Consider the following 23,014-nt stretch of genomic DNA (forward strand, 5'->3'; position numbering starts at 1 on the left):
CGTTTTCAATCTGAGGTCAGATCATAGTTTCTTCCCGTTGAAATCAAACCCTTCTCGATTGTTCGTTTTCAGATTATTTAGTTTTTTTGTTTTTTTTTTTTGGTCTTCATCTATTTTATTTTCCATAAGGGCTCGATTAGAGCATTTGTTTAGCAATTTTATCTCAAGCCATTCTTAGAGTATGCCCGAGGCAAGAAATCGTTTGCAGATTATTAACGATATTACCTGTTGGTTAGTACGATCTCTGATTTCTTGGTTGGTAATTCGATCGCCTTCATATGATCCCTAGAATATTTTTAAGATATTTGAAATCAAACGCATCCAACTTCTTATCTTGCCTGATTTTGAGATGCGAACATTTACTTCCATATAACAGTGTGGACAAGATGCGACACAAGATGCGATAGAAGATGCAACACAAGATGCGACACAAGATGCAACACAAGATGCAACACAAGATGCGACAGAAGATGCGACACAAGATGCGACATAAGATGCAACACAAGATGCGACACAAGATGCAACACAAGATGCAACACAAGATGCAACACAAGATGCGACACAAGATGCAACACAAGATGCAACACAAGATGCAACACAACTGGCCGTCAGAAAACTAAACAAAATGGCGATGCTCAACAACACGAACTGAAAGCTTTGGTGTCCTTAACTTCAACTGAGCTGCTTGGTAGGACTAACTTAGTATATGAGTTCAAATGCCCTTTGGAAGACTGTGACAATAAAAGAGAAAGCATATAGATTTGACTACCACCATATACATCGCTCTGATAACAGCACTATATTTAATCACTTAGCTAACCAAAATTCCTGTTCTTTGTCTCAAGTTAGGAAAATGTTTAGTTGACAACACATCTATACTTGAACAAACCAATAATAAACGGAAACTTGAAATATTAGAAGCATAACTAATTAAATCTAAAAAAAAACCCAACTATTAATAAAATAAACTTTAGCAATAGTAATAACAGCCTGAAGTGTTTGTAAGGTTAATTATTTTAATAGCTTTGAAAACATTTTAGGATATTATGAATTTTAACCAATGGAAAAAAAGATAAATAATTAACCAATTTTAACCAATGGAAAAAAAAGGATAAATAAAATAATTAACAAATGAAAAAAAAAAAAAACTTTATGAATTGTTCAAAACCAGTTAAATTAATTTATATCTGACGATGAATCCGGAAGGATTGGAAAGTATTCGAACTTATGATAAACATGGTGATTACATCAACCAGTTCCCGCTAGAAGTGAAGACTGTTATTCGGAAGTTGGAAAGAATCGAAAATAGAATTAATAGACAAAGAACGTTTATTTTATTTAATGAAATATGTCATAGAGAAAAAATTCTGCATATATATATATATATATATAATTATATATATATATATATATATATATATATATATATATAATTATATATATATATATATATATATATATATATATAATTATATATATATATATATAATTATATATATATATATATATATATATAATTATATATATATATATATAATTATATATATATATATATATATATATAATTATATATATATATATATATATATATATATATATATATATATATAATTATATATATATATATATAATTATATATATATATATATATATAATTATATATATATATATAATTATATATATATATATATAATTATATATATATATATATATAATTATATATATATATATATATAATTATATATATATATATAATTATATATATATATATATATATATATATATATATAATTATATATATATATATAATTATATATATATATATATATATAATTATATATATATATATATATATATATAATTATATATATATATATATAATTATATATATATATATATAATTATATATATATATATATAATTATATATATATATATATATATAATTATATATATATATATATAATTATATATATATATATATAATTATATATATATATATATATATAATTATATATATATATATATATATATAATTATATATATATATATATATATAATTATATATATATATATATAATTATATATATATATATAATTATATATATATATATATAATTATATATATATATATATATATATATATATATATATAATTATATATATAGCTTAGTGATAGATTGAACGAAAAAAAAAAAGCGAGGAAATAATGGTTGCTTTGACTATGACTGATTCTTTAATTTATGAGAATTACCAAATCTGCTGTAATTCTCAAACTGCTGATCAAAAATGTGATTCCAGCTTAATCAGAAGAGTGACCTCGATGAGTCTCGCCCACCAACAGATCGTATGAATAGCAAGTGTCCTTGAAGCTTGGTTAATATGCAAGAAGTCTAGGTTGGCCAATCATCTTGTTGACATTGTGGATAATACACATCCCGAGAAACAAATCAAAGACTCGTGTCATTTTTTGTTTATTTATTTTCTGTTTTCGAATGATCGCCGACAACACTTTTTCTGCTACTCTTGACAGCAGTAGTGACACATCAACCGATTGAAAGAAGGCCTCCTTTTTATGATAGGGACACCATACAGTGCAGTGGATCACTAGATTTTTCTGGTTTGTGAACATTGGGTCTATTAAGATTAGTGAATGTAGTATTGTAAGAACTTTTTAGCCATCGGAGCTCGACCTTTGACATGGCCTAACGAAAAAGGTTGGATGGGTTATAATTGGTCCTGTGACTTGGGGTTTCATATACTTGGCCGACACCAGGACTTGTAACCAGCGAAGGAACTCTAACCTGTTATAGTTGGTGCTCGTAACCAAGAATTCTGTATAATTTCTAAAAGGTCGGTCCTGTTAGCCCACGTGTGTTTTAGTAAGGCAACATGCATAACTTAATTATGCAACAAAATACCGCAGGATTGCTTCCCAGCTGACAATAATATGGTCGTTTTCAAGTTCAATGTAAACAAGTTGCCACATCTAGATAGAAACTGCTTGGCGTGCCCTATCTTTGCTTGACAGACTTCAAAAAGCGCTTTGAAACCAAGTAGCTGTTGCTCTTTTCTTTTTTCTGCAACCTCTTTCCCACAAAAGAGACGTTCTGAGTCTGGCTCTGTTCTATTTTTATTTTCATGACAAGTGGTCGTCTGAGCTCCAATCTATGATCCCCCCCCATTGTCGGATTTCACACACACACACATACACACACACGCACTCGTATAGCTACATCCATTAGCAATAATTTTCCCCACTCTCTGTGCCTAACCCTAAACACAGATTCCATGAGCAAAGCTTTTCTTTAGAACTGCCCGCATATAGAACACTCTACCATTTGCCTGCTTCTCCACCGATTACAATATGGCAGCCTTCAAGTCTAATGTAAACAAGTTCTTGCTTAGCCGCCCTCTTAAATAATCCAAATCTTATCCAATCTACACTATTAACGATTGCTAAACTACCACCTTACATGCATTAACCCTTATCCTCGAGTGGGCTTTGGGCCTTAATAAGTGGTGACGCCCTTGTAAAAAGGTTCTACCCAATTTTCACTACTATCGATCATTAGGGTGTTATCTTTTTGATCACTGGACATTCATTAAATGTTATCCTCGGGTGGCCTTTAGGACTTGATAAGCGGTGACTCCATTGTAAAAAAAAAATAGAATTCGTTTGCTCATTCGTCTTCGAATATTTTTCGTTCATCACCATCATTCTTTGTTGAAGGAGTTTTGTTGAATTAATAACGAATCTGAAAAATAAAATAAAGAACACATTTATAATCTATACCTCTATAAAAATAAGAATGTGTGTGTGAGTGTGTGTGAGTGTGTGTGTGTATGCGTGAGGATAACTTCTCAACCTATATACTCAACGAATTTTTCATCCAAATACATATATAGGCTATTCAGACATGTGGAACACTTTTGAATCAGTTTTCATCCGGAAGAAACAGTTGCTAAGGAGACAAAATCGAAAAATTGCTACTTGGGTCCGTTATTGGATTTTTATCTGTTTGTGAACTGTTTCTCGAGGTTTGAAAACACTTTTTAAAGAACGTGTCAAGCTTGTCTAATGGTTATCGTATTTGTCTCGCTGTCTTTAAGTTTTGGTTTCGATCTCAGCTCGAGTAATTTTTTATTTACAAGAAATGAACTGTTTAAAAAAAAACATAATACTCGCATGCATATACGTCAGTTTCCGTTAAAAAAAATTTTTTTTTACTTATTTTTTTTAAAAAGGAATTTAACGTTACATTTAATACCGGGCAACGCCGGGTACATCTTCTAGTTAGTTCATATTTCAGACATTCATCCTCATCTTTATCAGTTCAAGTTTTTTCAACGTTTTATAACGTTTCTAATTTTTTTAAAATATTTAATAGTAACTTGATCTAAGAAAGAAAATAAGCCTTTGATATGCATATCACGCGATTGAAATGCACACATGTACAACGTATGCATAAGAACTGATTATGTCTCACCAAGAAAAAGAAAAAAATACACACATTATAAACACTGAAAAAGCTTTGGTGGTAAGCCGCAACAATTGTATGCTCTGATGAATAGAAAAAAACGATGTGTTTTTGATGAATTTATGAGAGGTTGTTTACTGTATTCAAGGCGATTGATATAATATAAAGGCACACACACACATCACACACACACACATCACACACACACACACACATCACGCACACACATCACATAAGCACGCACGCACACATGTTGGATAGCGGAGGCTTATATATTATCTGCATATTTATATATGTATATATGCGTATATATATATATATATATATATATATCTCGATTATATTATATGCAAGTATATTTATATATATATATATATATATATATATATATATATATATATATATATATATATATATATATAGTAATTTATAAAATATATATGGCGGTTAAGCTACACTGAATATTCTGCGTTTCATCCAACTATAGGATTCGTCAGGCTTATGCCAGTAGTTATATATATATATATATATATATATATATATATATATATATATATATATATATATATATATATATATAACTACTTCATTTACTCACATGAAATTAATATACGAAAGTATAGATTTATGCGTAAACTTTAAGTATTTACTTCAAAAGTGCTCAATACGTAGGTAGAGCTAGTTAGTAATTTATAAAATATATATGGCGATTAAGCTACACAGAATATTCGGTGTAGCTTAATCGCCATATATATTTTATAAATTATATATATATATATATATATATATATATATATATATATATATCATTATCATATAGTGGATCGTCTAGTCTGTGTATTTTACATTTATGCAACAGTTCTAACATAAGACGATTGACGTTGACGTTTCGAAACATTTGTAGACAAAATAGTTCATTTCAACATTTGCAGACAAACACAACACATATATGGTTTATATATAAAACCTTTATTCTCTCGATTCCGGCCGGCATCTTCAAACATTACAACGTGTTCACGTCTTGGCTGTCTCAGAATACTAGGATACTTCAATTAAAAGTCAAATATGAGCAGGTAAAATTATAGAGGAATAATAGTGAATCAAATGGTGTATAGGTTGTTTAAACAGTTCCAATCAATTGAGCTTAAATTTGCGGTTTTCAAAATGTAGCCAATAAAAGCTAAATCCTTGACAACAAAAGTGAGTGTACACCTCTTACGAAAAGTTGCCAATATTGACATGCAACATGTCAACTCTCAATATTTTGTGTGGCCACCATCATTATCCAAAACTGCCTTTACTCCCCTGGGTATGGAGTTTACCAGAGCTTCACATGTAGCCACTGGAATGATCTTCCACTCTTCAATTACGACGTCGCGGAGCTGGTGGATATTTGAGACTTTGCGCACCTCTACCTTCTGCTTGAGGATGCCCCAAAGATGTTCTATTGGGTTCAAGTCTGGAGACATGCTTGGCCAGTCCATCACCTTTACCCTCAGCCTCTTCAGTAAAGCAGTGGTTGTCTTGGATGTGTGTTTTGGGTCATTGTCATGCTGGAACACTGCTCTGCGACCCAATTTCCGGAGGGAGGGGATCATGCTCTGCTGCAGTATTTGACAGTACATGTTGGAATCCATGTTTCCATCAATGAAATGTAACTCTCCAATACCTGTAGCACTCATGCAGCCCTAGATCATGACATTCCCACCACCATGCTTGACTGTAGGCATGACACATTTATCTTTGTACTCCTCACCTGGTCGCCACCACACATACTTAAGGCTATCAGATCCAAACAAATTAAATTTCGTCTCATCAGACTATAGGGCATGATTTCAGTAATCTATGGGCTTTGTTGACATGTCTTCAGTAAACTGTTTGCGGGCTTTCTTGTGTATTGCCATCAAAAGAGGCTTCTTCCTAGGATGACAGCCATGCACACCAATTTGATGTAGTGTGCGGCGTATGGTCTGAACACTAACAGACTGAACCCCAACCTCTTTAATCTCTGTAGCAATGCTAACAGCACCCCTACGCTGATCTTTCAAAGAAAGCATTTGGATGTGACGCTCAGCAGTGCGCTCAGCTTCTTTGGACGACCTACCCGAGGCTTGTTCTGAGTCGACCCTGCTCTTTTAAAATGCTGGATGATCTTAGCCACTGTGCTGCAGCTCAGTTTCAAGGTGTTAGCAATCTTCTTGTAGCCTTGGCCATCTTTATGTAGCGCAACAATTCGTTTTTTAAGATCCTCAGAGAGTTCTTTGAACTGTGGTGCCATGTTGGAACTTTCAGTGAATGGTAAGAGAGAGTGTGAGAGCTGCACTACAAATTTGAATACACCTGCTCCCTATGAACACATGGCATAGTTATACTAATGAGTCACATGACATTTTGGAGGGGGAAAAGGCAGTACTCAATTTAAACATTTAAAGGTGTAGTTTTTTAGGATTGTACTCACTTTTTAGGAGTATAGTTTCTTAGGGTGTACTCACCTTTTGTGCCAGAGATTTAACTTTTAATGGTTATATTTTGAGTTATTTTGAGGAGAAAATTAAATTAACTCTGTTATAGATGTTGCAGACACATTTTTTTTCAGTGTTGTCCCATGAAGAGATATACTTAAATATTTGAAGAAATGTGAGGAGTATGTAGACTCACTTTTGTGATACACTATATATATATATATATATATATATATAACTACTTAATTTACTCAAATAAAATTAATATACAAAAGTATAGATTTATGCGTAAGCTTTAAGTATTTACTTCAAAACTGCTCAATACGTAGGTAAAGCTAGTTAGTAATTTATAAAATATATATGGCGATTAAGCTACACTGAATATTCCGCGTTTCATTCACTCTAGGACTCTTCAGGCTTATGCGCAAATTCTGTGGTTGTTTATCGTTTTTATATGCTCCTCCTGTTAAATACGCTGCAAACAGACTACTTTTCATCATGTCAAAAAAATCATTTTTCATGAAGAGATATACTTAAAGATTTGAAGAAATGTGAGGGGTGTACTCAGTTTTGTGATACACACTGTATATTTTACAATTTCATTTAATCACATAAAATATAAGGAGATATGAATTCATGTGTAAATTTTCATTCAAAAGTGCTCAATACATAAGTAGAGCTAGGTAGTAAGTTATGAAAATGTATATGGCAATTAAGCTACACAGAATATTCCGCGTTTCATCTTCGTGAGAACTCGTCAGGCTTATAATCATAAGCATGACGAATTCTTACAAGGATGAAATGTAGAATAGTCTGTGTAGCTTAATTGCCATATACATTTTTATAACTTACTATATATATATACACACATATATAGAAACTTATATATATATATATATATATATTGCAATTAGGAAGGGAAGACTTTTATGATTTATGATTAAAAGTAAATTTGTATATATATATATATATATATATATATATATATATATATATATATATATATATATATATTCCTTTAATCTTCTCTCAAAAAAGTGTGGGGGGGACAGGAGAGGAAAGAAAGAGAAATGGGGGAGGCAGCTGACCGGTTTCGACCCTCGCTTCTATGATCTTAAGGTGATATAGTGAATGACCACGACTAAGAATAGAAAAAGAGTCCGTGCTAAAGTTCGCTGCACAAGACAGACTTTTTTTTCTATTCTTAGTCGTGCTCATTCAATATATCACCTTAAGATCTTGGAGACTATTCATGTTCGACTTAGAAAACCTTCCCTTTGCAAGCAAAGGGAATGCCTCCTTGGGTTGAACGTGATTAATCTCTAGGGTATTCGACCATAACCCTGTTTTATTTTAATTGTTTTCCCATTCCCCCCTACAATGTTAATTACTTTTTCATTCTTTGTTTTAAAAATTCCCTCGATACAGCTTTGAGAAGCGAGGGTCGAAACCGGTCAGCTGGCTCCCCATTTCTCTTTCTTTCCTCTCCTGTTCCCCCTTTTCCCCCTTTTTGGAGATAAGATTAAAGGAATATATATATATATATATATATATATATATATATATATATATATATATATATAGTTTAGTTCACTCTTTCACTCTTTCATCTCAAAATAGCGAACATTTCTGTAAAAGTCTGAGGAAGCTACAGACGGCCAAAAAAAAACGGCCGAGTAGCTGAAACAATAATGTAACTTAACAGAAAGATACGGTAATAAAACGTATATATATATATATATATATATATATATATATATATATATATATATATATAGAGAGAGAGAGAGAGAGAGAGAGAGAGAGAGAATATTAAGCTAGATTCCAGTGACCAAGATTAACGGATCTTCTGTGAATGAAACGGTCCGTAAAAATATACGAAAGACTTTTTTTGAAACGATGACAATTGAATGAAAATCTTGGTCACGTGAATATAGTCTAATATTGTACATTATATAAGGGTCGTTAACCACATACGGGAAGACACGTTAAAAGAAGAAGAAAAAGAAAAGAGTCGTTTTCTACTCACCTCACCATTAACCCGAACATATCTTCTGCAGCATCCGTTGCAACATTTTTCATCTGAAACACAAAGCAAGACGATGCATATCAAAAACTAAATATATGCAAAATAATAATTTAATTCATAAAAATTCTGTGTCTGTTTCTACCTGTCTCTATTTTTTTAAAAGTTCATCTCCGCCGAGACGCAAGATCGCAAAGCGATACAAGACGGGTGAAATGATTGCAGTTTTCTTTTTATTATTAACCGTCCTTTTATGGGGCTTTAGCCAGTAAAAATAGCTTCAAAGGGGGTATAATTGAACAAAACTAGAACTTGGCAGATGTCAGTCAACTAAACCTGTTATTTGTACGCATGCGTAAATGTATATTTTTATACGTTAAGGTCGATTCATTTTTAACTAATTTTACCCACCTGGCGATAGCTCAAACGGCTTGAAGGCTATGTTTTGGTTTCGATTCTAGCTGATAACACACAAGTCATATTTTATTTTTTCTTTTTGAAATATATTGTGTACAATAATCAATAGAGAATTAACATTATAACAATAAATACGAAATCTGCATGAATTAAAATATATTTGAGCGTATTTTGCGACCGGGGAATGCTAGGTGCCCAGATAGCAATAAATAAGTACAAATGGATAAATAAAAATTATTTCGATCATCACGTTTAACATTAGCGATGATAAATGCTCTCTCTCTCTCTCTCTCTCTCTCTCTCTCTCTCTCTATATATATATATATATATATATATATATATATATATATATATATATATATATATATATGTATATTATTTTTAAAATATAATTCTCCACTGACACGATATACAGGGTGTCCGTAAAGTTACTCTACAGTCTTACAAGTTAAATAAACCTGTAAAAAAATAAATATTAACTATTAATGCAAATATAATACAATAAAACAATAAGACTGTATAGTAAATTTACGGACACACTGTATATATATATATATATATATATATATATATATATATATATATATATATATATATATATATATATATATTTAATGAAAACAAAGGGATCTAGTGTTTACCTGATATACGCAATAGTAAATTTCAAACTAATATAAATAACAGTATTTATATATAGAAAATTTAATCCCAACCGAATAAAAAAGCTCAATACGCAATAGAGAGTATTATAAGAGAAAGAAAATTAAAACTGTAAGTTGAACTTTACAATCAAAATTTATTGTTCGACTGAATACTCCAAAAAACAATTTACAAAATCCTTATTCCGCGCAGTTATTCTTCTCATCATAGGACATAAAGAAATCAGCAAATTATATTTGTAGCAATGTTAGAATTTGCTAGTTATGGCATTAAGTGAAACCGAAATTTATTGTAGTTATAAATTGCCAGGAATAGAAGTGAAAAACTTTTGGATATGAAAAAAAATATTTCAGCTTGCATGAAAATTCTGTCAAGTTGATTCGAAATGTGAAAATAGTTCTTTAGAGAGAATGGAGGCCAAAATTAAGTCCCGCGTGACGATGCATATAATCCGATTGGGAAGCTTTCAAAACAGCTGAAATAATGAAAATGCGATCGAGCAATAAAAAGAAGAGGAACAGCATGTACACCATCATCGTCGGCTTCGTTAGAAAATGTGATTTCATGCTAAATTTTAATTCATTAAAATTTAGCATGAAATCACTTTTTCTAATTAAGCCGGCGATGAATGTTGACATTGTGCTTTCCTCTTCTTTTTATTGCTAGATCTCATTTGACTGGAGATCGACTCTCTTTGGGCTACTGCACTGTCCTACAAAAAAAATATACATGCCCACTGAAATAAAAATGCCCGCTCGGCGAATAGAAAAGTTATCCAGAAAAATCGAAAAAACTCATATGTGCTTGAATAATGACTTGCTGCCAATTTATATATATATATATATATATATATATATATATATATATATATATATATATATATATATATATAAATAAATAAATATATATATATATATATATATATATAAGTGATATTGTCTGTGTACAGAACTGTTTCTATCAAACTACTCTGACAATTTTGGTCTACAGACTTGAAACTTGATATATAGGGAATTCGGACATGTGGAACAAATTCTAATTAGTTTTTAGTCTGAAAAAAAATAGCTGCTAACGGTAAAAATTGAAAAATTGGAACTTTGCATGCATAAGTTGATTAAACTGTATCTTTTACGCATGCGCAAATATATATTACACTATTAATTTTTATTTTTCCGTTAAAACATTCTTTTCAGTTTCTCATATAGTCATCGATACTTAGCGTTATTTATATATATGCAGCCATAGCTAAAATTATGGAGCATCTATAAAAACTGAGTATTTAAAGGTATAAGACTGTATTCTGAACAGTTGAGAGCAAATGTAAAACATTTCACAGTAAATTGCCGTATCTTTTTTTGCTCAAGTGTTTTAGCTGAGTTTCATATTCAATTCATTCCAATATTCAAAATAATTCATGGTCATACTAAAGGTTGTTTCTTGTTTTTCAAGTAATATTTGATTCTTACCGGAAGTGCTACAGGCTGTCCAAAAAGTCACTGAAAGGTTGAAAATCTGTGTCATTTTACTATTAGTGATTATTTTTTTCTCTATTTCAGATATTTTACAGATAATATTTTGGAAATTTGGTTGGTTGTTTTTGTTTTACGGCATATCAACCCTTTTCGGGTTATTTAATGCCGAATCCAAAGATTTTGAAGAAAAATTTTTTTAATAGAATATATTTGTTGTTTTCACGTCGGTTTCTATTTAACCCATAGTTGAGACCCTAACAGGTACTACCACTCCGGGCCAGAGTGGACCTGGGAGCAATGGTAATTAAAGGATGGCTCCACACTCCCCAAAGCCCACAAGCTGGGGCTCACCAATGGATATAGTTTAAGGTCATATCCAGGACCTCTATTGAGGGACTTTTACCCTCTGCAGGGGGGCAGTCGGCGTATTTTAATGCCCCACCGACAGGGCCATTTTGGAAATTAATTATGGATAAGTACAGCATTGAACAACGTACGCAAGTTGTGAAATTGTTTTACTAAAATCAGGGGTCAATTGTTTTGATTCAAAGAACTTATTGACGGCTTATTTCATGTAAGAGACAGTCCAAGTCACAACACTATTCGAAACAAACCCTGATGTTTTCTTTCGATTCTTGCAGGGCTTGGGGTTTTACATTTTGAGGTCTGCCATCTTGCAGAACAAAATAAGGGAGTCCAATCGCAATCCAGAGATTCTACAATCTGTCATGAATAATGTTTTGGAAAGAACACAAATATGTGAAACTGAAAATGGGCAACATTTAAAAGACATTATTTTTCATAAATAAAGATTGAATTTTGCATTAAAAATAAAAATCCCATTGATTGTGTTAAAATTACAGAAAGACATCATCAAAAATAAAGAATCTATTTAAGTTCAAAACCCTTCAGTGACTTTTTGGCCACCGTATGTATGTGTGTATTCAAGGTTCTTAGCGTATTTTGGTTTTGTATATATTTTTTATATATTAAACCATCATACTTCTGTGTATTTTCCTATATGTCTACATGTGATATGCTATGGACTTAGTAGAAGGTTTTGTATTAATGTTTTGATGTGTTTTAAATATTTTATTTTTTTAAAAAGATTTTTATTGGTTTTAAAAAAGATTTTAATTGGTTTTAAGAGTAAACACTTTAAAAAAGTATAATATTTAAAAAAACAAAAAACAAACTAGCAACACCCGTTAACCGGCGTTGCCCGGTGGAAAAAATCAAATCGATTTTTTCCACCGGGCAACGCCGGTTAACGGGTGTTGCAATTTTTTTTTTTTCTTAAATATTATACTTTTTTAAAGTGTTTAATCTTTAAAGATTTTATCCGAGGAATTCCTGAATAGAAAGCATCATCTAATTTAAGTTGTAACTTTTGTTTCGATTGCTCTTTTTATTATAATTGAATTTTATTTAAATTGTATTTACGATTGTTGCTGTAGTTTTGTTTACAACATAAAAAACAAGCATTTACTGATGCTTCTGTTTTCAATCATGCAAATTCTACAAGTATACATCCGATCCTCAGAATACCCAGCGGTGTCAACATCCTGTATTTTCCTGAAGATGGCATGCTTCTGCCTAACGCGACGCCGCCAAATTGTTATCACAACGAGACGCCGATCGTCTTCCGGCAGCCATCTTGTCAACCCATAGTTAAAAAAAAGATGCATAACTTAAGCTTTTAATTGATGTAAATCTTCATTTTAATGGCCACAAAAAGGATAAAGTGCAAGGGAGCATCATGCAAATGCTGTTGGAAAGGCATGAACCCGCAATTTCCCTATCAGATGTGTGTTCATTTCATCGTATATAATGAATTGTTTACAATAAATATTGCTTTGGCATCAAATAATTACAAGAGCTTAATGTGACGTGAAACAGACAGACCAAATCAAGCCAAACCAAATTAAACCAAACCAAACCAAACCAAACCAAACTCCATCAAATCACACCAAACTAAACTAAACTGAACAAAACCAGAACTAACTAATTCGAGCTTAACCCAACTGAAGTTAAGCTGAACCGAAGTCAAACTAAACCATGATGGAATTGTAAAAAAAACAAAACAAAACAAAAAAAAAAACTGATTGAAATACTTACGGAGTTTACAGCAATGAGAATTAGAACACTTCCGGCATCTTAAAATTGAATGCATGATTTCTGAAAATGCAAAGTAGATTATTATTAGGCAATTTATTTTGAAAGTAAAACATTTTGTCAAACCCTAAGAGATTCCAATGGAATAATTACAAGTGGTATTCAATAAATAATATCCATTATATATTATTTTTTTTAATCCGTTGAGATGAGTAATTTGTTTATTTGTTTATTTATTTATTTGTTTATTTGTTTGCATACTGTTATCCCCATCTTCATAGTTTTTGTCGTTCGGCCACGTTTCGACAAACTTACCCTATAATCTTCTTCAGGTGATTAACCGCGACGGATAGGAACGCTGAGTCTTGTAAGTTTATCCTCAATAATTGTTGTTATCTCACTTTGTTTTGGACAACTAAACCTCCGGCCTCTTTGGGTAGGATTGAAACCGCTATCTTCATAAAATGCTCACCTGGAACTATAGAGATTCACCGCCTCTATCCACCTTACCAAAACGTGGTGAGAGAACAACAACTATGGAAGGCAGTAATTACTGGGGACACAGTTATGAGACTCAGCATTTCTATCCCGTCGCAATTATCTGAAGAAGGTCAGAGGATAAGTTGGCCGAAACGTGGTGAAACAGCAACAACTATGAGGATGAGGGTAACAATCCGCAACAACAACAAAAAAATAAATAAATAAAAAAAATAAAATAAAAGTAATATCCATGATCCACTTCCAGTTATCCGGACTAGTTGAAATTTTATATTACAATGATTTATATCTCTATGGGTTATGTGGCGAATTACATCTTTGAACTAATTGTGGTTTCTGATTTACAGATATTTGAACTGTCGGACATGAAAAGGAGCCTGTTGAGTGTTACGCAGTGATCCGGTTTTTGTATTTGAAAGAATGCACACCAAAGGAGACTTTTGATGATTTTAAAGAAGCATATCTTAATGTGCCCAATGATATGACCTTTTAAAACGTTGGCATAGTGAATCTAAACATGGAAGTATGTGAAAATAGCTTTTAGACCCGGTCGCCTACTTTCTGTTATTGTTGAAACGTCTGCCAATCGAGTAGGGGCTACCATTTTGGAAGATCGATATGTGGCTATTTGCCAAATAGATCAAGCGGTCAAGATTAGTTCAAGGTCGCTGGAAACTATCATTCATTGCCATTTGCATATGTAAACGGTGGAACGATAAAAATAAAATTGTTGCCATACAAAAGACGACATTCCATTTCCGTTTGATGAAAACTGGTTTTATTTTTTTGCTGTTGCAGACCATCTACTAGTTAAACCAGTTGTGTATTAATCCCAAGAGCGATAGGAACCTTCTATCATGTCTGAAAATGACACAATGTTCAATGAGCGAGATTGGAGATGCGCCGCTGTACAACTCATGCTCTCTACCGATCCAAATTATGACAACAGGACCATTGCCATCACCTTCCAAATGCATCGCTGGATTACAACGAATAACAGGGACGTGACCGAGGTGATGAAAACAAAGTTTCCAAACACGGTTATGGTCTTTGGTGTGGTTTCAAGTGAGGACCATATAAAGCCGCTTCACATCTTCGAAATCGGCTTGAAAGTCAATACAAAATGTGTACCTTATTTAAGAAGCTCAATGTAACTACAGAGCAATATAGTGAATAAATGACAAAAAACTATATTTCAAAATTCATGATGTTAACCATCTTATTATTTATTCCTTTAAATCAATTGACTTATACAATTCTTGACAGTATCTGTTTCGTAGCACAAATCAATCCCTTAATTATTATATCAATCAGTGAATTTATTATGCTCTTAACTCATCAGAAGAAATAGTGACAATCAATCTACCAAAAGGAAATAAAGTGTGATTTGACATGATTAAAATCCGAAAATGGAAACATATTAAAGGTATTTGCAGCTTCTCTTCCAATTTTCGGATGGTCAATATCATAAATTTTGGAATATAACTTTTTGTCATTTATTCACTATATATATATATATATATATATATATATATATATATATATATATATATGTGTGTGTGTGTGTGTGTGTGTGTGTGTGTATTCAAAAGTGCAATAGATAATCAAAAAATGTTATATCACGATTCGTATCCGACATTACTCTTCCAGGATCATTTCATGAAGTTTTACTGAAAAATAAAACAAATTTCATTTTTTACTAAAATTACAAAATATACATAACAGAAAAAAAAATGTTAAAAGAATTTGTGACAATTTTTTTATGAAAATAAAATATCAACAACCTAAAGAATACATACAGGCCATGATTCAAGAGTTTCACGTCCTTTTTTTTAATCTTTAATTAATATTATTATATATTTATTTAAAGTGAAGTTCAAGTTTCAAGTTAAGATTCTGTTATGGTTACGCAAGTTGTGGGTGGGTGTTGTTTCAAGAATACTTCTGATCATGAGTCGCATCTTCTGCTTACGAACCCACGTGACTTATTTTTCGCTATTCCTTCCGATCCAGGGCAAGTTGGTTGATGGACGCCCATTTTCTTCCCATCTTCTTCTTGGCTTTCCGCTGCCTCTTTTGCCTTCTAACCCAACCCTCAAAGCATAAATTTGACAGGCCAGTGGTTGATCGTTTGACATGGCCCAAAAGTTTAAGGTTTCTACTTTTGGTTTTATCAAATAGAGAGGGTAGGGAAGTTGTTTGACAGAGGGTGGATTTTTTCTCGATCAGGTGATGTCCCGTAATGACGTATGACGACAGAATATTCTTTTCATTTTTTTGACTCTCGAGTATATATCCGACACAGACAAAGTTAATCAACCCAGAACCACATCACTCTATATAAAATCATATAACATATCAACGGATACACACTCGAGAGTCAAAACAATGAAAAGAATATGCTGTTGTCCTATCCCTAGTAATAAAACGCAATACTAGATTTTGAAACAGCTCAATGCGATTGGCTAGTTGTTTAGTCCATGTGATACAATCAAGGCATATAAAACTACTGGGAGAACATAAATAAACTTTTACATTACAGTTATCAGCACCCTTTTCGATTTTAGAATGGTGCTGGGTTTTTGGAAAACCGCCGAACCCAGTCTGATTTTGTGTGTTCATTGTCGTCTCGTGATCATTATAGAAAGTCAGTTTATGCCCTAAATAAATGAATTGGGTGACCTGTTTGACTGTGAATAGTCATGTTTAGGTTAAACTATGATTTAGCTGTAGACATACATTCTGTTTTCTCTAGGTTTATTTCTAGTCCTATATCCTTTACATACTTCGCTAATACATTAACAAAAATTTGAAGTTTATGTGCGCATTCATTAACAAGAGTGACGTCATCAACATAGGAGAGGTTAGAAAGGATTTGTCCACCCATAGAAAAACCGCTTTGGCAAGTCCCTTCTGTCTAAAGCATAACATCAGCTAGTGCAACACAGAACAGAATTGCTGAAAGCATTTCTCATTTTTGATGTTTACAGAGCAGCTAAATCAAACGTCAGTTTTTATAAAAGCCTGTGATCCATCGTAAAGTGATTTTCGAAGATTAATGTAGTTTTTGTTGAGATAGGTTTTGTCTAGAATTGAATTTAAACAGTTTATAGTAAATCAATGTTTGATGTTATTAATTTAATCAAAAAATAATTTTTAATTAATAAGAATTAATTTATAATTAAGCATTTGCCATTTTTTAAAGATAAATATTCATTGAAGATAAGCAAGTTTATTGCAGTATTTTATTAAGAAAAAGATTTAACAAATCTATAAGGTTATCCTGTCGGGTTTTCACAGTCAGACTCAAACAGCATTCAAGCTGATAAATTTTACTTCTGATTAGCCAATTTTCATTTGTCTTGAGTGCTTTGGCAAGTCTCTTCTGAACTAAAATGTTATTTAATTTTTTGGAAGTAACACTTCAGATAAATATACGATTGAGCACCAAATTCTTAGATTAATAAAAAAAATATTTTAAAAAGTACTGTTCGATTTTTAAAAGGGATATCCTTGAAGAGGTTCTTAGATGTCAGAAAGCTTTCTTTTTTTTTTTTTTTTTTTTACACAGTGATCACCACTTATCAAGGCCCGGAAGCCACTCAGGGATAAGGGTTATTGCAAGTACATTACGTTAGTGAGGAGATTTGCTGAAATGTTTACTTAAGGGGGCGGTTCATTAGGAATTTGTTAACATTGGACTTGAAGACATCCAAGTTGTAGTCCGGAGGGAAGCAGGCAGACGGAACAGAGTTCCACAGGCGTGCAGTTCTAAGAAAGAAGCTTTGTTCATGAAATCCGCGTTTTTATTTAGGCACAGATATAGAGTGGGGGAAATTTTTCACAGTGGATTCAGCTAGACGAGTCTTTTTAGTGAAAGATTGGCGAGGGGGGACCAGAGATTGGAGTTCAGACGAGCATCTGCCATGGAAATAACGATAAAACAAGGACAAGCTCGCAACGTCTCTTCTGTGGGAGAGAGGTTGCAGGGTAGAGAAAAGGGCATCCCCCACTAAGCCACAAAGTCTATTTTGTACTCTGTCAAGGCAGGATAGATTGTTTTTGGTAGCTCCTGCCCAGATATGGCAACAGTACGCTATCCTTCTACTTTAAAAAAGTTTTTTTTCCCCTCGGACTGATAAACTCTGGAATTCCCTTCACGTTTCCTGTTTCCCTGACTATACTGGCATGTTGAAGTGTAATGCAAACAGACATCTTGCTGCTTAACTTCCATGGGTAGTTAAGAGTAATTGAGTTAGTACCAGGGTATCCACTGAAAATGATTAAGGTCGCCTGAATCGACTAAATTTCTTTGTTTACTGATTTTTTTATGTTTACTTTTCTTTTTCATGCTTATCAAATATTGCTTGAACCACGTCTTTCATGTGCATATGTACGACAATTGTAAACCAAAATGGCGCTATATAATGGCAATAATAAACACTAAAAACACCTATCTCTACTACTACTACTACTACTACTACTACTACTACTACTACTACTTCTTCTTCTTCTTCATAAAAGTCACTTTGTGTGTGTGAGTTCCCTTCTTCATAAACGGCTGAGCCTATCTTTTGCAAATTACACACAAAGCTAATTTATATTCCTGGCAGTGTTCTTAGATATGTTCTGAACAGAAATTTATCCGATAAGTATCGAAAATCGAAAAAATCAGACCCTGAAAAGTTTTTTTCTTACAGATAAAATTGAAGAATTTTCACAGGGAAATTTTATACGTTACACCGGTAGGGGAGATAATAAATCTTTAGCAAATAATTTAGTCTAAAAACAAACAAACAAACAAACAAACAAACAGAATTATTACCATCTGGATATATAGATCCGTGGTAGAGCATTCGACTACAGATCGAATGGTCCCATGTTCAAGCCCGGATGTATCACACTATTTTATCTTACTTTTTTTTAATTGATAAGTTCAATTTACGATAAAAGAAGAGGGACCATTTAAAATCGCTGCATATTATTTTGTCGTTTGCATATTTTAAAACTAAAAATTAACCAGAAGTGATAGTTCCACAGCATTTATCGTTAAGCCCAAATATCAGCTGACATGATATTATAAACACAGATGGAATCTGAACATTATTATTATTATTATTATTATTATTATGATTATTATTATTATTATGATTATGATTATTATTATTATCATTATTATTATTATCATTATTATTATTATTATTATTATCATTATTATTATTATTATTGTTTTTATTATTATTATTATTATTATTATTATTATCATCATTATTATTATTATCATTATTATTATTGTTATTATTATTATTATTATTATTATTATTATTATTTATTTTTTTTTTGCGAATTAGTCCACCGTGTAAATTATTGCACATAATATATAATATTCAATGGACGATTGATTCTATAATAATACATACGCAATTTGCATAAATTAATATATCATGTTTAAGCATATTGTATGACCGGGCAACGCCGGGCGTCCAGCTAGTATTTTTTAAAAAGTTATATTATATAGGAGAGAGAGTTTACTGGTTTTAGTCGATTATTTAAACGGATCAATGGTTGGGATGAAATAAAACGTTCAGCCTCACCTTACGTGTCTTAGTTCGACAACAACCTCTGTAACATATCGGAGGATCTGAAAAAGATTTAAGCGTTGCGTTGATGAGGGAATCATGACATGAATATGAATTGTAAAGAAGAGGAAAAATTTGGAAAACTCGACGTTGGCAGGTGCTTTAGGTAGTATGTCAGAAATTACTTACATCCACAATCCAATGAATCGGCACATCGGCTGTGTTTACCGCATTCAGGTGCACAAGCTGAAGAGAATTTCAAAGAATTACAGAATTGGAACAAAATAAGCGTTTTGATTTTTTTTAATGGAATTTCAAAAAATATATTTTTTAATGAAATTTCAAATTTCAAAAGAATATTTTAAAAAACTTAAAATAAAATGACGCACAATTTATAGGTGGACATAAAAAAATGTTAGAAAAAAAGCAATTTAAAATGGCAAAATTTGCGACAATAAAACCTTGTGCAGTTTATCGGCTGGTATAAATAAGCCCAAATATTTTGAAAATTGTCCACTTACACTCGCCATTATTTTTTTGACGGAACATTTTAATCGAGATATAATGATACTGAACGTTACGTCTAGAATACTTATTCCAATTTTAATCAAAATCCATGGCATGATTATGATTCTAGACAATATTATATACTAGCAGGGATGAAATCGCCCATTTTTCAATCAAATTGATTGCATGTTCTAGTCAGGGATCCATCGCGGTGCACCAGGTGGAAGCTTCACATGCCTCCCCACAGTGACTTAGTCTAAAATATATTGTAGTCTATATTGCACTGTAGAGATTTTATAAAATTATTTTTATATAAATTATGTGTGTCGTTCCACCATGGAAGGTCGGTTGGGCTTGTATTAAAGTTTAAAATGAAAAAGTCAAGGATCATGGTTCAATTGTGCTTTAAACAGAAAAATTCATTTCAAACGTGCCCATAACATATCAAAGAACCTACTGTTGATTTTATATGCCGGGTCTTTCTGCTTGTGCAGCAATAAAATTTCTCAAATGCACATGTGATGTTAGGCTGTATAAGGTGTTTACTTTAAGCAAAATCGCATGTTGTTTCTTTGATTGGAATCTTTTCGATTATTGATTATCGATACTTATTGATGATATTCCTATGCAAAACTTATCAAAGAACACTACCAGGCACATAGAGTATCGGCAATCTTGCAGTTAAGCCCGGCAAGTTCGACAACTCTAGAAGGGTCACATCAATATTTTACACCGTCAAATCACGAATATTACGAATTATTAGTTTTACAATAAAAATAAAAATTGTTAAAGTTTTAAAATAAAAAAAAATGTCATTAATATAAAAAAATATTTTTATATTGGAAGTAAGCACTTGATTAAATAAAGTAAACGAACAAATATTTATTTTTATATATTTATAACTATTATTAGTTTTAAAATATATACAAAATAAAATCTGAAGTAATGAACCACATACCAAAATATAAATTTATATAAAATAAAATCTAAAGTAATGAACCACGTAACAAAATATAAATGTATATCAAATAAAATCTGAAGTAATGAACCACGTAACAAAATATAAATGTATACAAAATAAAATCTGAAGTCATGAACCACGTAACAAAATATAAATTTATTCAAAATAAAATCTGAAGTAATGAACCGCATAACAAAATATAAATTTATTCAAAATAAAATCTGAAGTAATGAACCACATAACAAAATATAAATTTATACAAAATAAAATCTGGAGTAATGAACCACATAACAAAATATAAATTTATACAAAATAAAATCTGAAGTAATGAACCGCATAACAAAATATAAATTTATACAAAATAAAATCTGAAGTAATGAACCACATAACAAAATAAAAATTTATACAAACTAAAATCTGAAGTAATGAACCACGTAACAAAATATAAATTTATACAAAATAAAACAACTTTGAAAATTAAACATTTCTTAAAAAGTGTATTGTTGTTTATGCTTTTAATAATTCGTGGAAATACGTGTCCTTTCTCACGCTGTCTCCACAACTCTTCCATTAAATGGGAATGGAACAAATTTTTATTAGTCACTACCATCCTCATCTTCCTTTTCACATGTGACCAGAATCCCGTCACAGTTTATTAAATATTAATTACATATTTTTTTTTATTTTTAAAATTTTAATAATTTTTATTTTAAAACTAATACTTCGTAATATTCGTGATTTGACGGTGTAAAATACTGATGCGAGCCTTCTAGAGTTGTCGAACTTTGCCGGGCTTTACTGTAAGACTGCCAAAATATCTTTGTGTAAAATTTTATAAAAATCGGCCCAGCCGTTTAGGAGTCTATAAGGAAAGAACTCTCTCTCTCCCTCTCTCTCTCTGTCTTTCTCTCTCTCTCTCTCACACACACACACACACACACACACACACACGCATAGACAAAGTTCCTTTATTATAATTGTAAAGATATAAAACTAAAGTTCTAGGAGGGGAGGGGATATTAGAAGAAATTGAAAATCAGAAAATCCTGCTGATTTGTTGTCTATGGATCAAAGTTAATGCACATCTGAAATATTTGAATTCATATTTAATATTTCAAGTAAGAGATTGAATCAATATTATGGCTGATAAATCAATTATCTTACACCTACTGGTGCCAGCCTCTAAGTCTCCAGTGCTGCAATTCACGTTGGTGGAAGTTTCGGGCCTGGTCAGCAGACTTCTTCGGTGCATGGCCCAACCGAATGCTGTTAGCATTTGGTCCATATGAAGTTAAAACTGCTACTCTTTTTTTAGAGACGCGGTTAAGTTAATTAAAATATTAAGTTATTTAAAATACTCTAAATGAACTGGAATTTTGGAATATTTATTAATTAATGTCTATTACCTATTGCATACAACACGATTCACGTTGATACACCGGTCCTTGACAGATCAGCAAAGTTAAGCAACGATGAGTCTGTGGCATGGGTAACCATTTGAGAATACTAGGCATTGTATATGCTCCTCGCTTATCTCAGCATTGTTTCCAATCGTCCTAAACTTAAATATATTTGCAACTGAAATTAAAACAGTGCCGACTCATGAAAGGTGTGGTTGGAGATTGTTCAACTTGTACCATAAAAATTTCACGCGCAGTCACCTAGAGTTAAAATTTCACAATGACAGGGGATATCGGATTTTTTTCTACCAAGGATTTCGAGCATCCCATGCTTCACCTTCTCTTTGCAAAAATATGTTAATATTCAAATTAGTGATGGGACGATTCTAATATTTTTCCCGATTCCAATACAATTTCCGCTTCCGATTCTTTACAGA

General features: G+C 31.8%; 1 protein-coding gene across 1 annotated transcript in view; it reads right to left on the reverse strand.

Annotated features, from left to right (window-relative positions):
* The window catches only part of LOC145245674 (zonadhesin-like), a 248,332-nt gene that overhangs the window by 13,339 nt on the left and 211,979 nt on the right, over positions 1-23,014 (reverse strand). Inside the window, exons 38-41 of the mRNA XM_080107232.1 lie at positions 19,899-19,955; positions 19,730-19,771; positions 13,636-13,695; positions 8,977-9,024 (exon numbers count right to left, since the gene is read on the reverse strand). Coding sequence (XP_079963358.1) covers positions 8,977-9,024; positions 13,636-13,695; positions 19,730-19,771; positions 19,899-19,955 — 207 coding nt within the window. The remainder of the gene's footprint in view (positions 1-8,976; positions 9,025-13,635; positions 13,696-19,729; positions 19,772-19,898; positions 19,956-23,014) is intronic.

This window comes from Euprymna scolopes, chromosome 23, assembly GCF_053919585.1.
Source record: "Euprymna scolopes isolate OS-2025 chromosome 23, ASM5391958v1, whole genome shotgun sequence".
NCBI lineage: Eukaryota > Metazoa > Mollusca > Cephalopoda > Sepiida > Sepiolidae > Euprymna > Euprymna scolopes.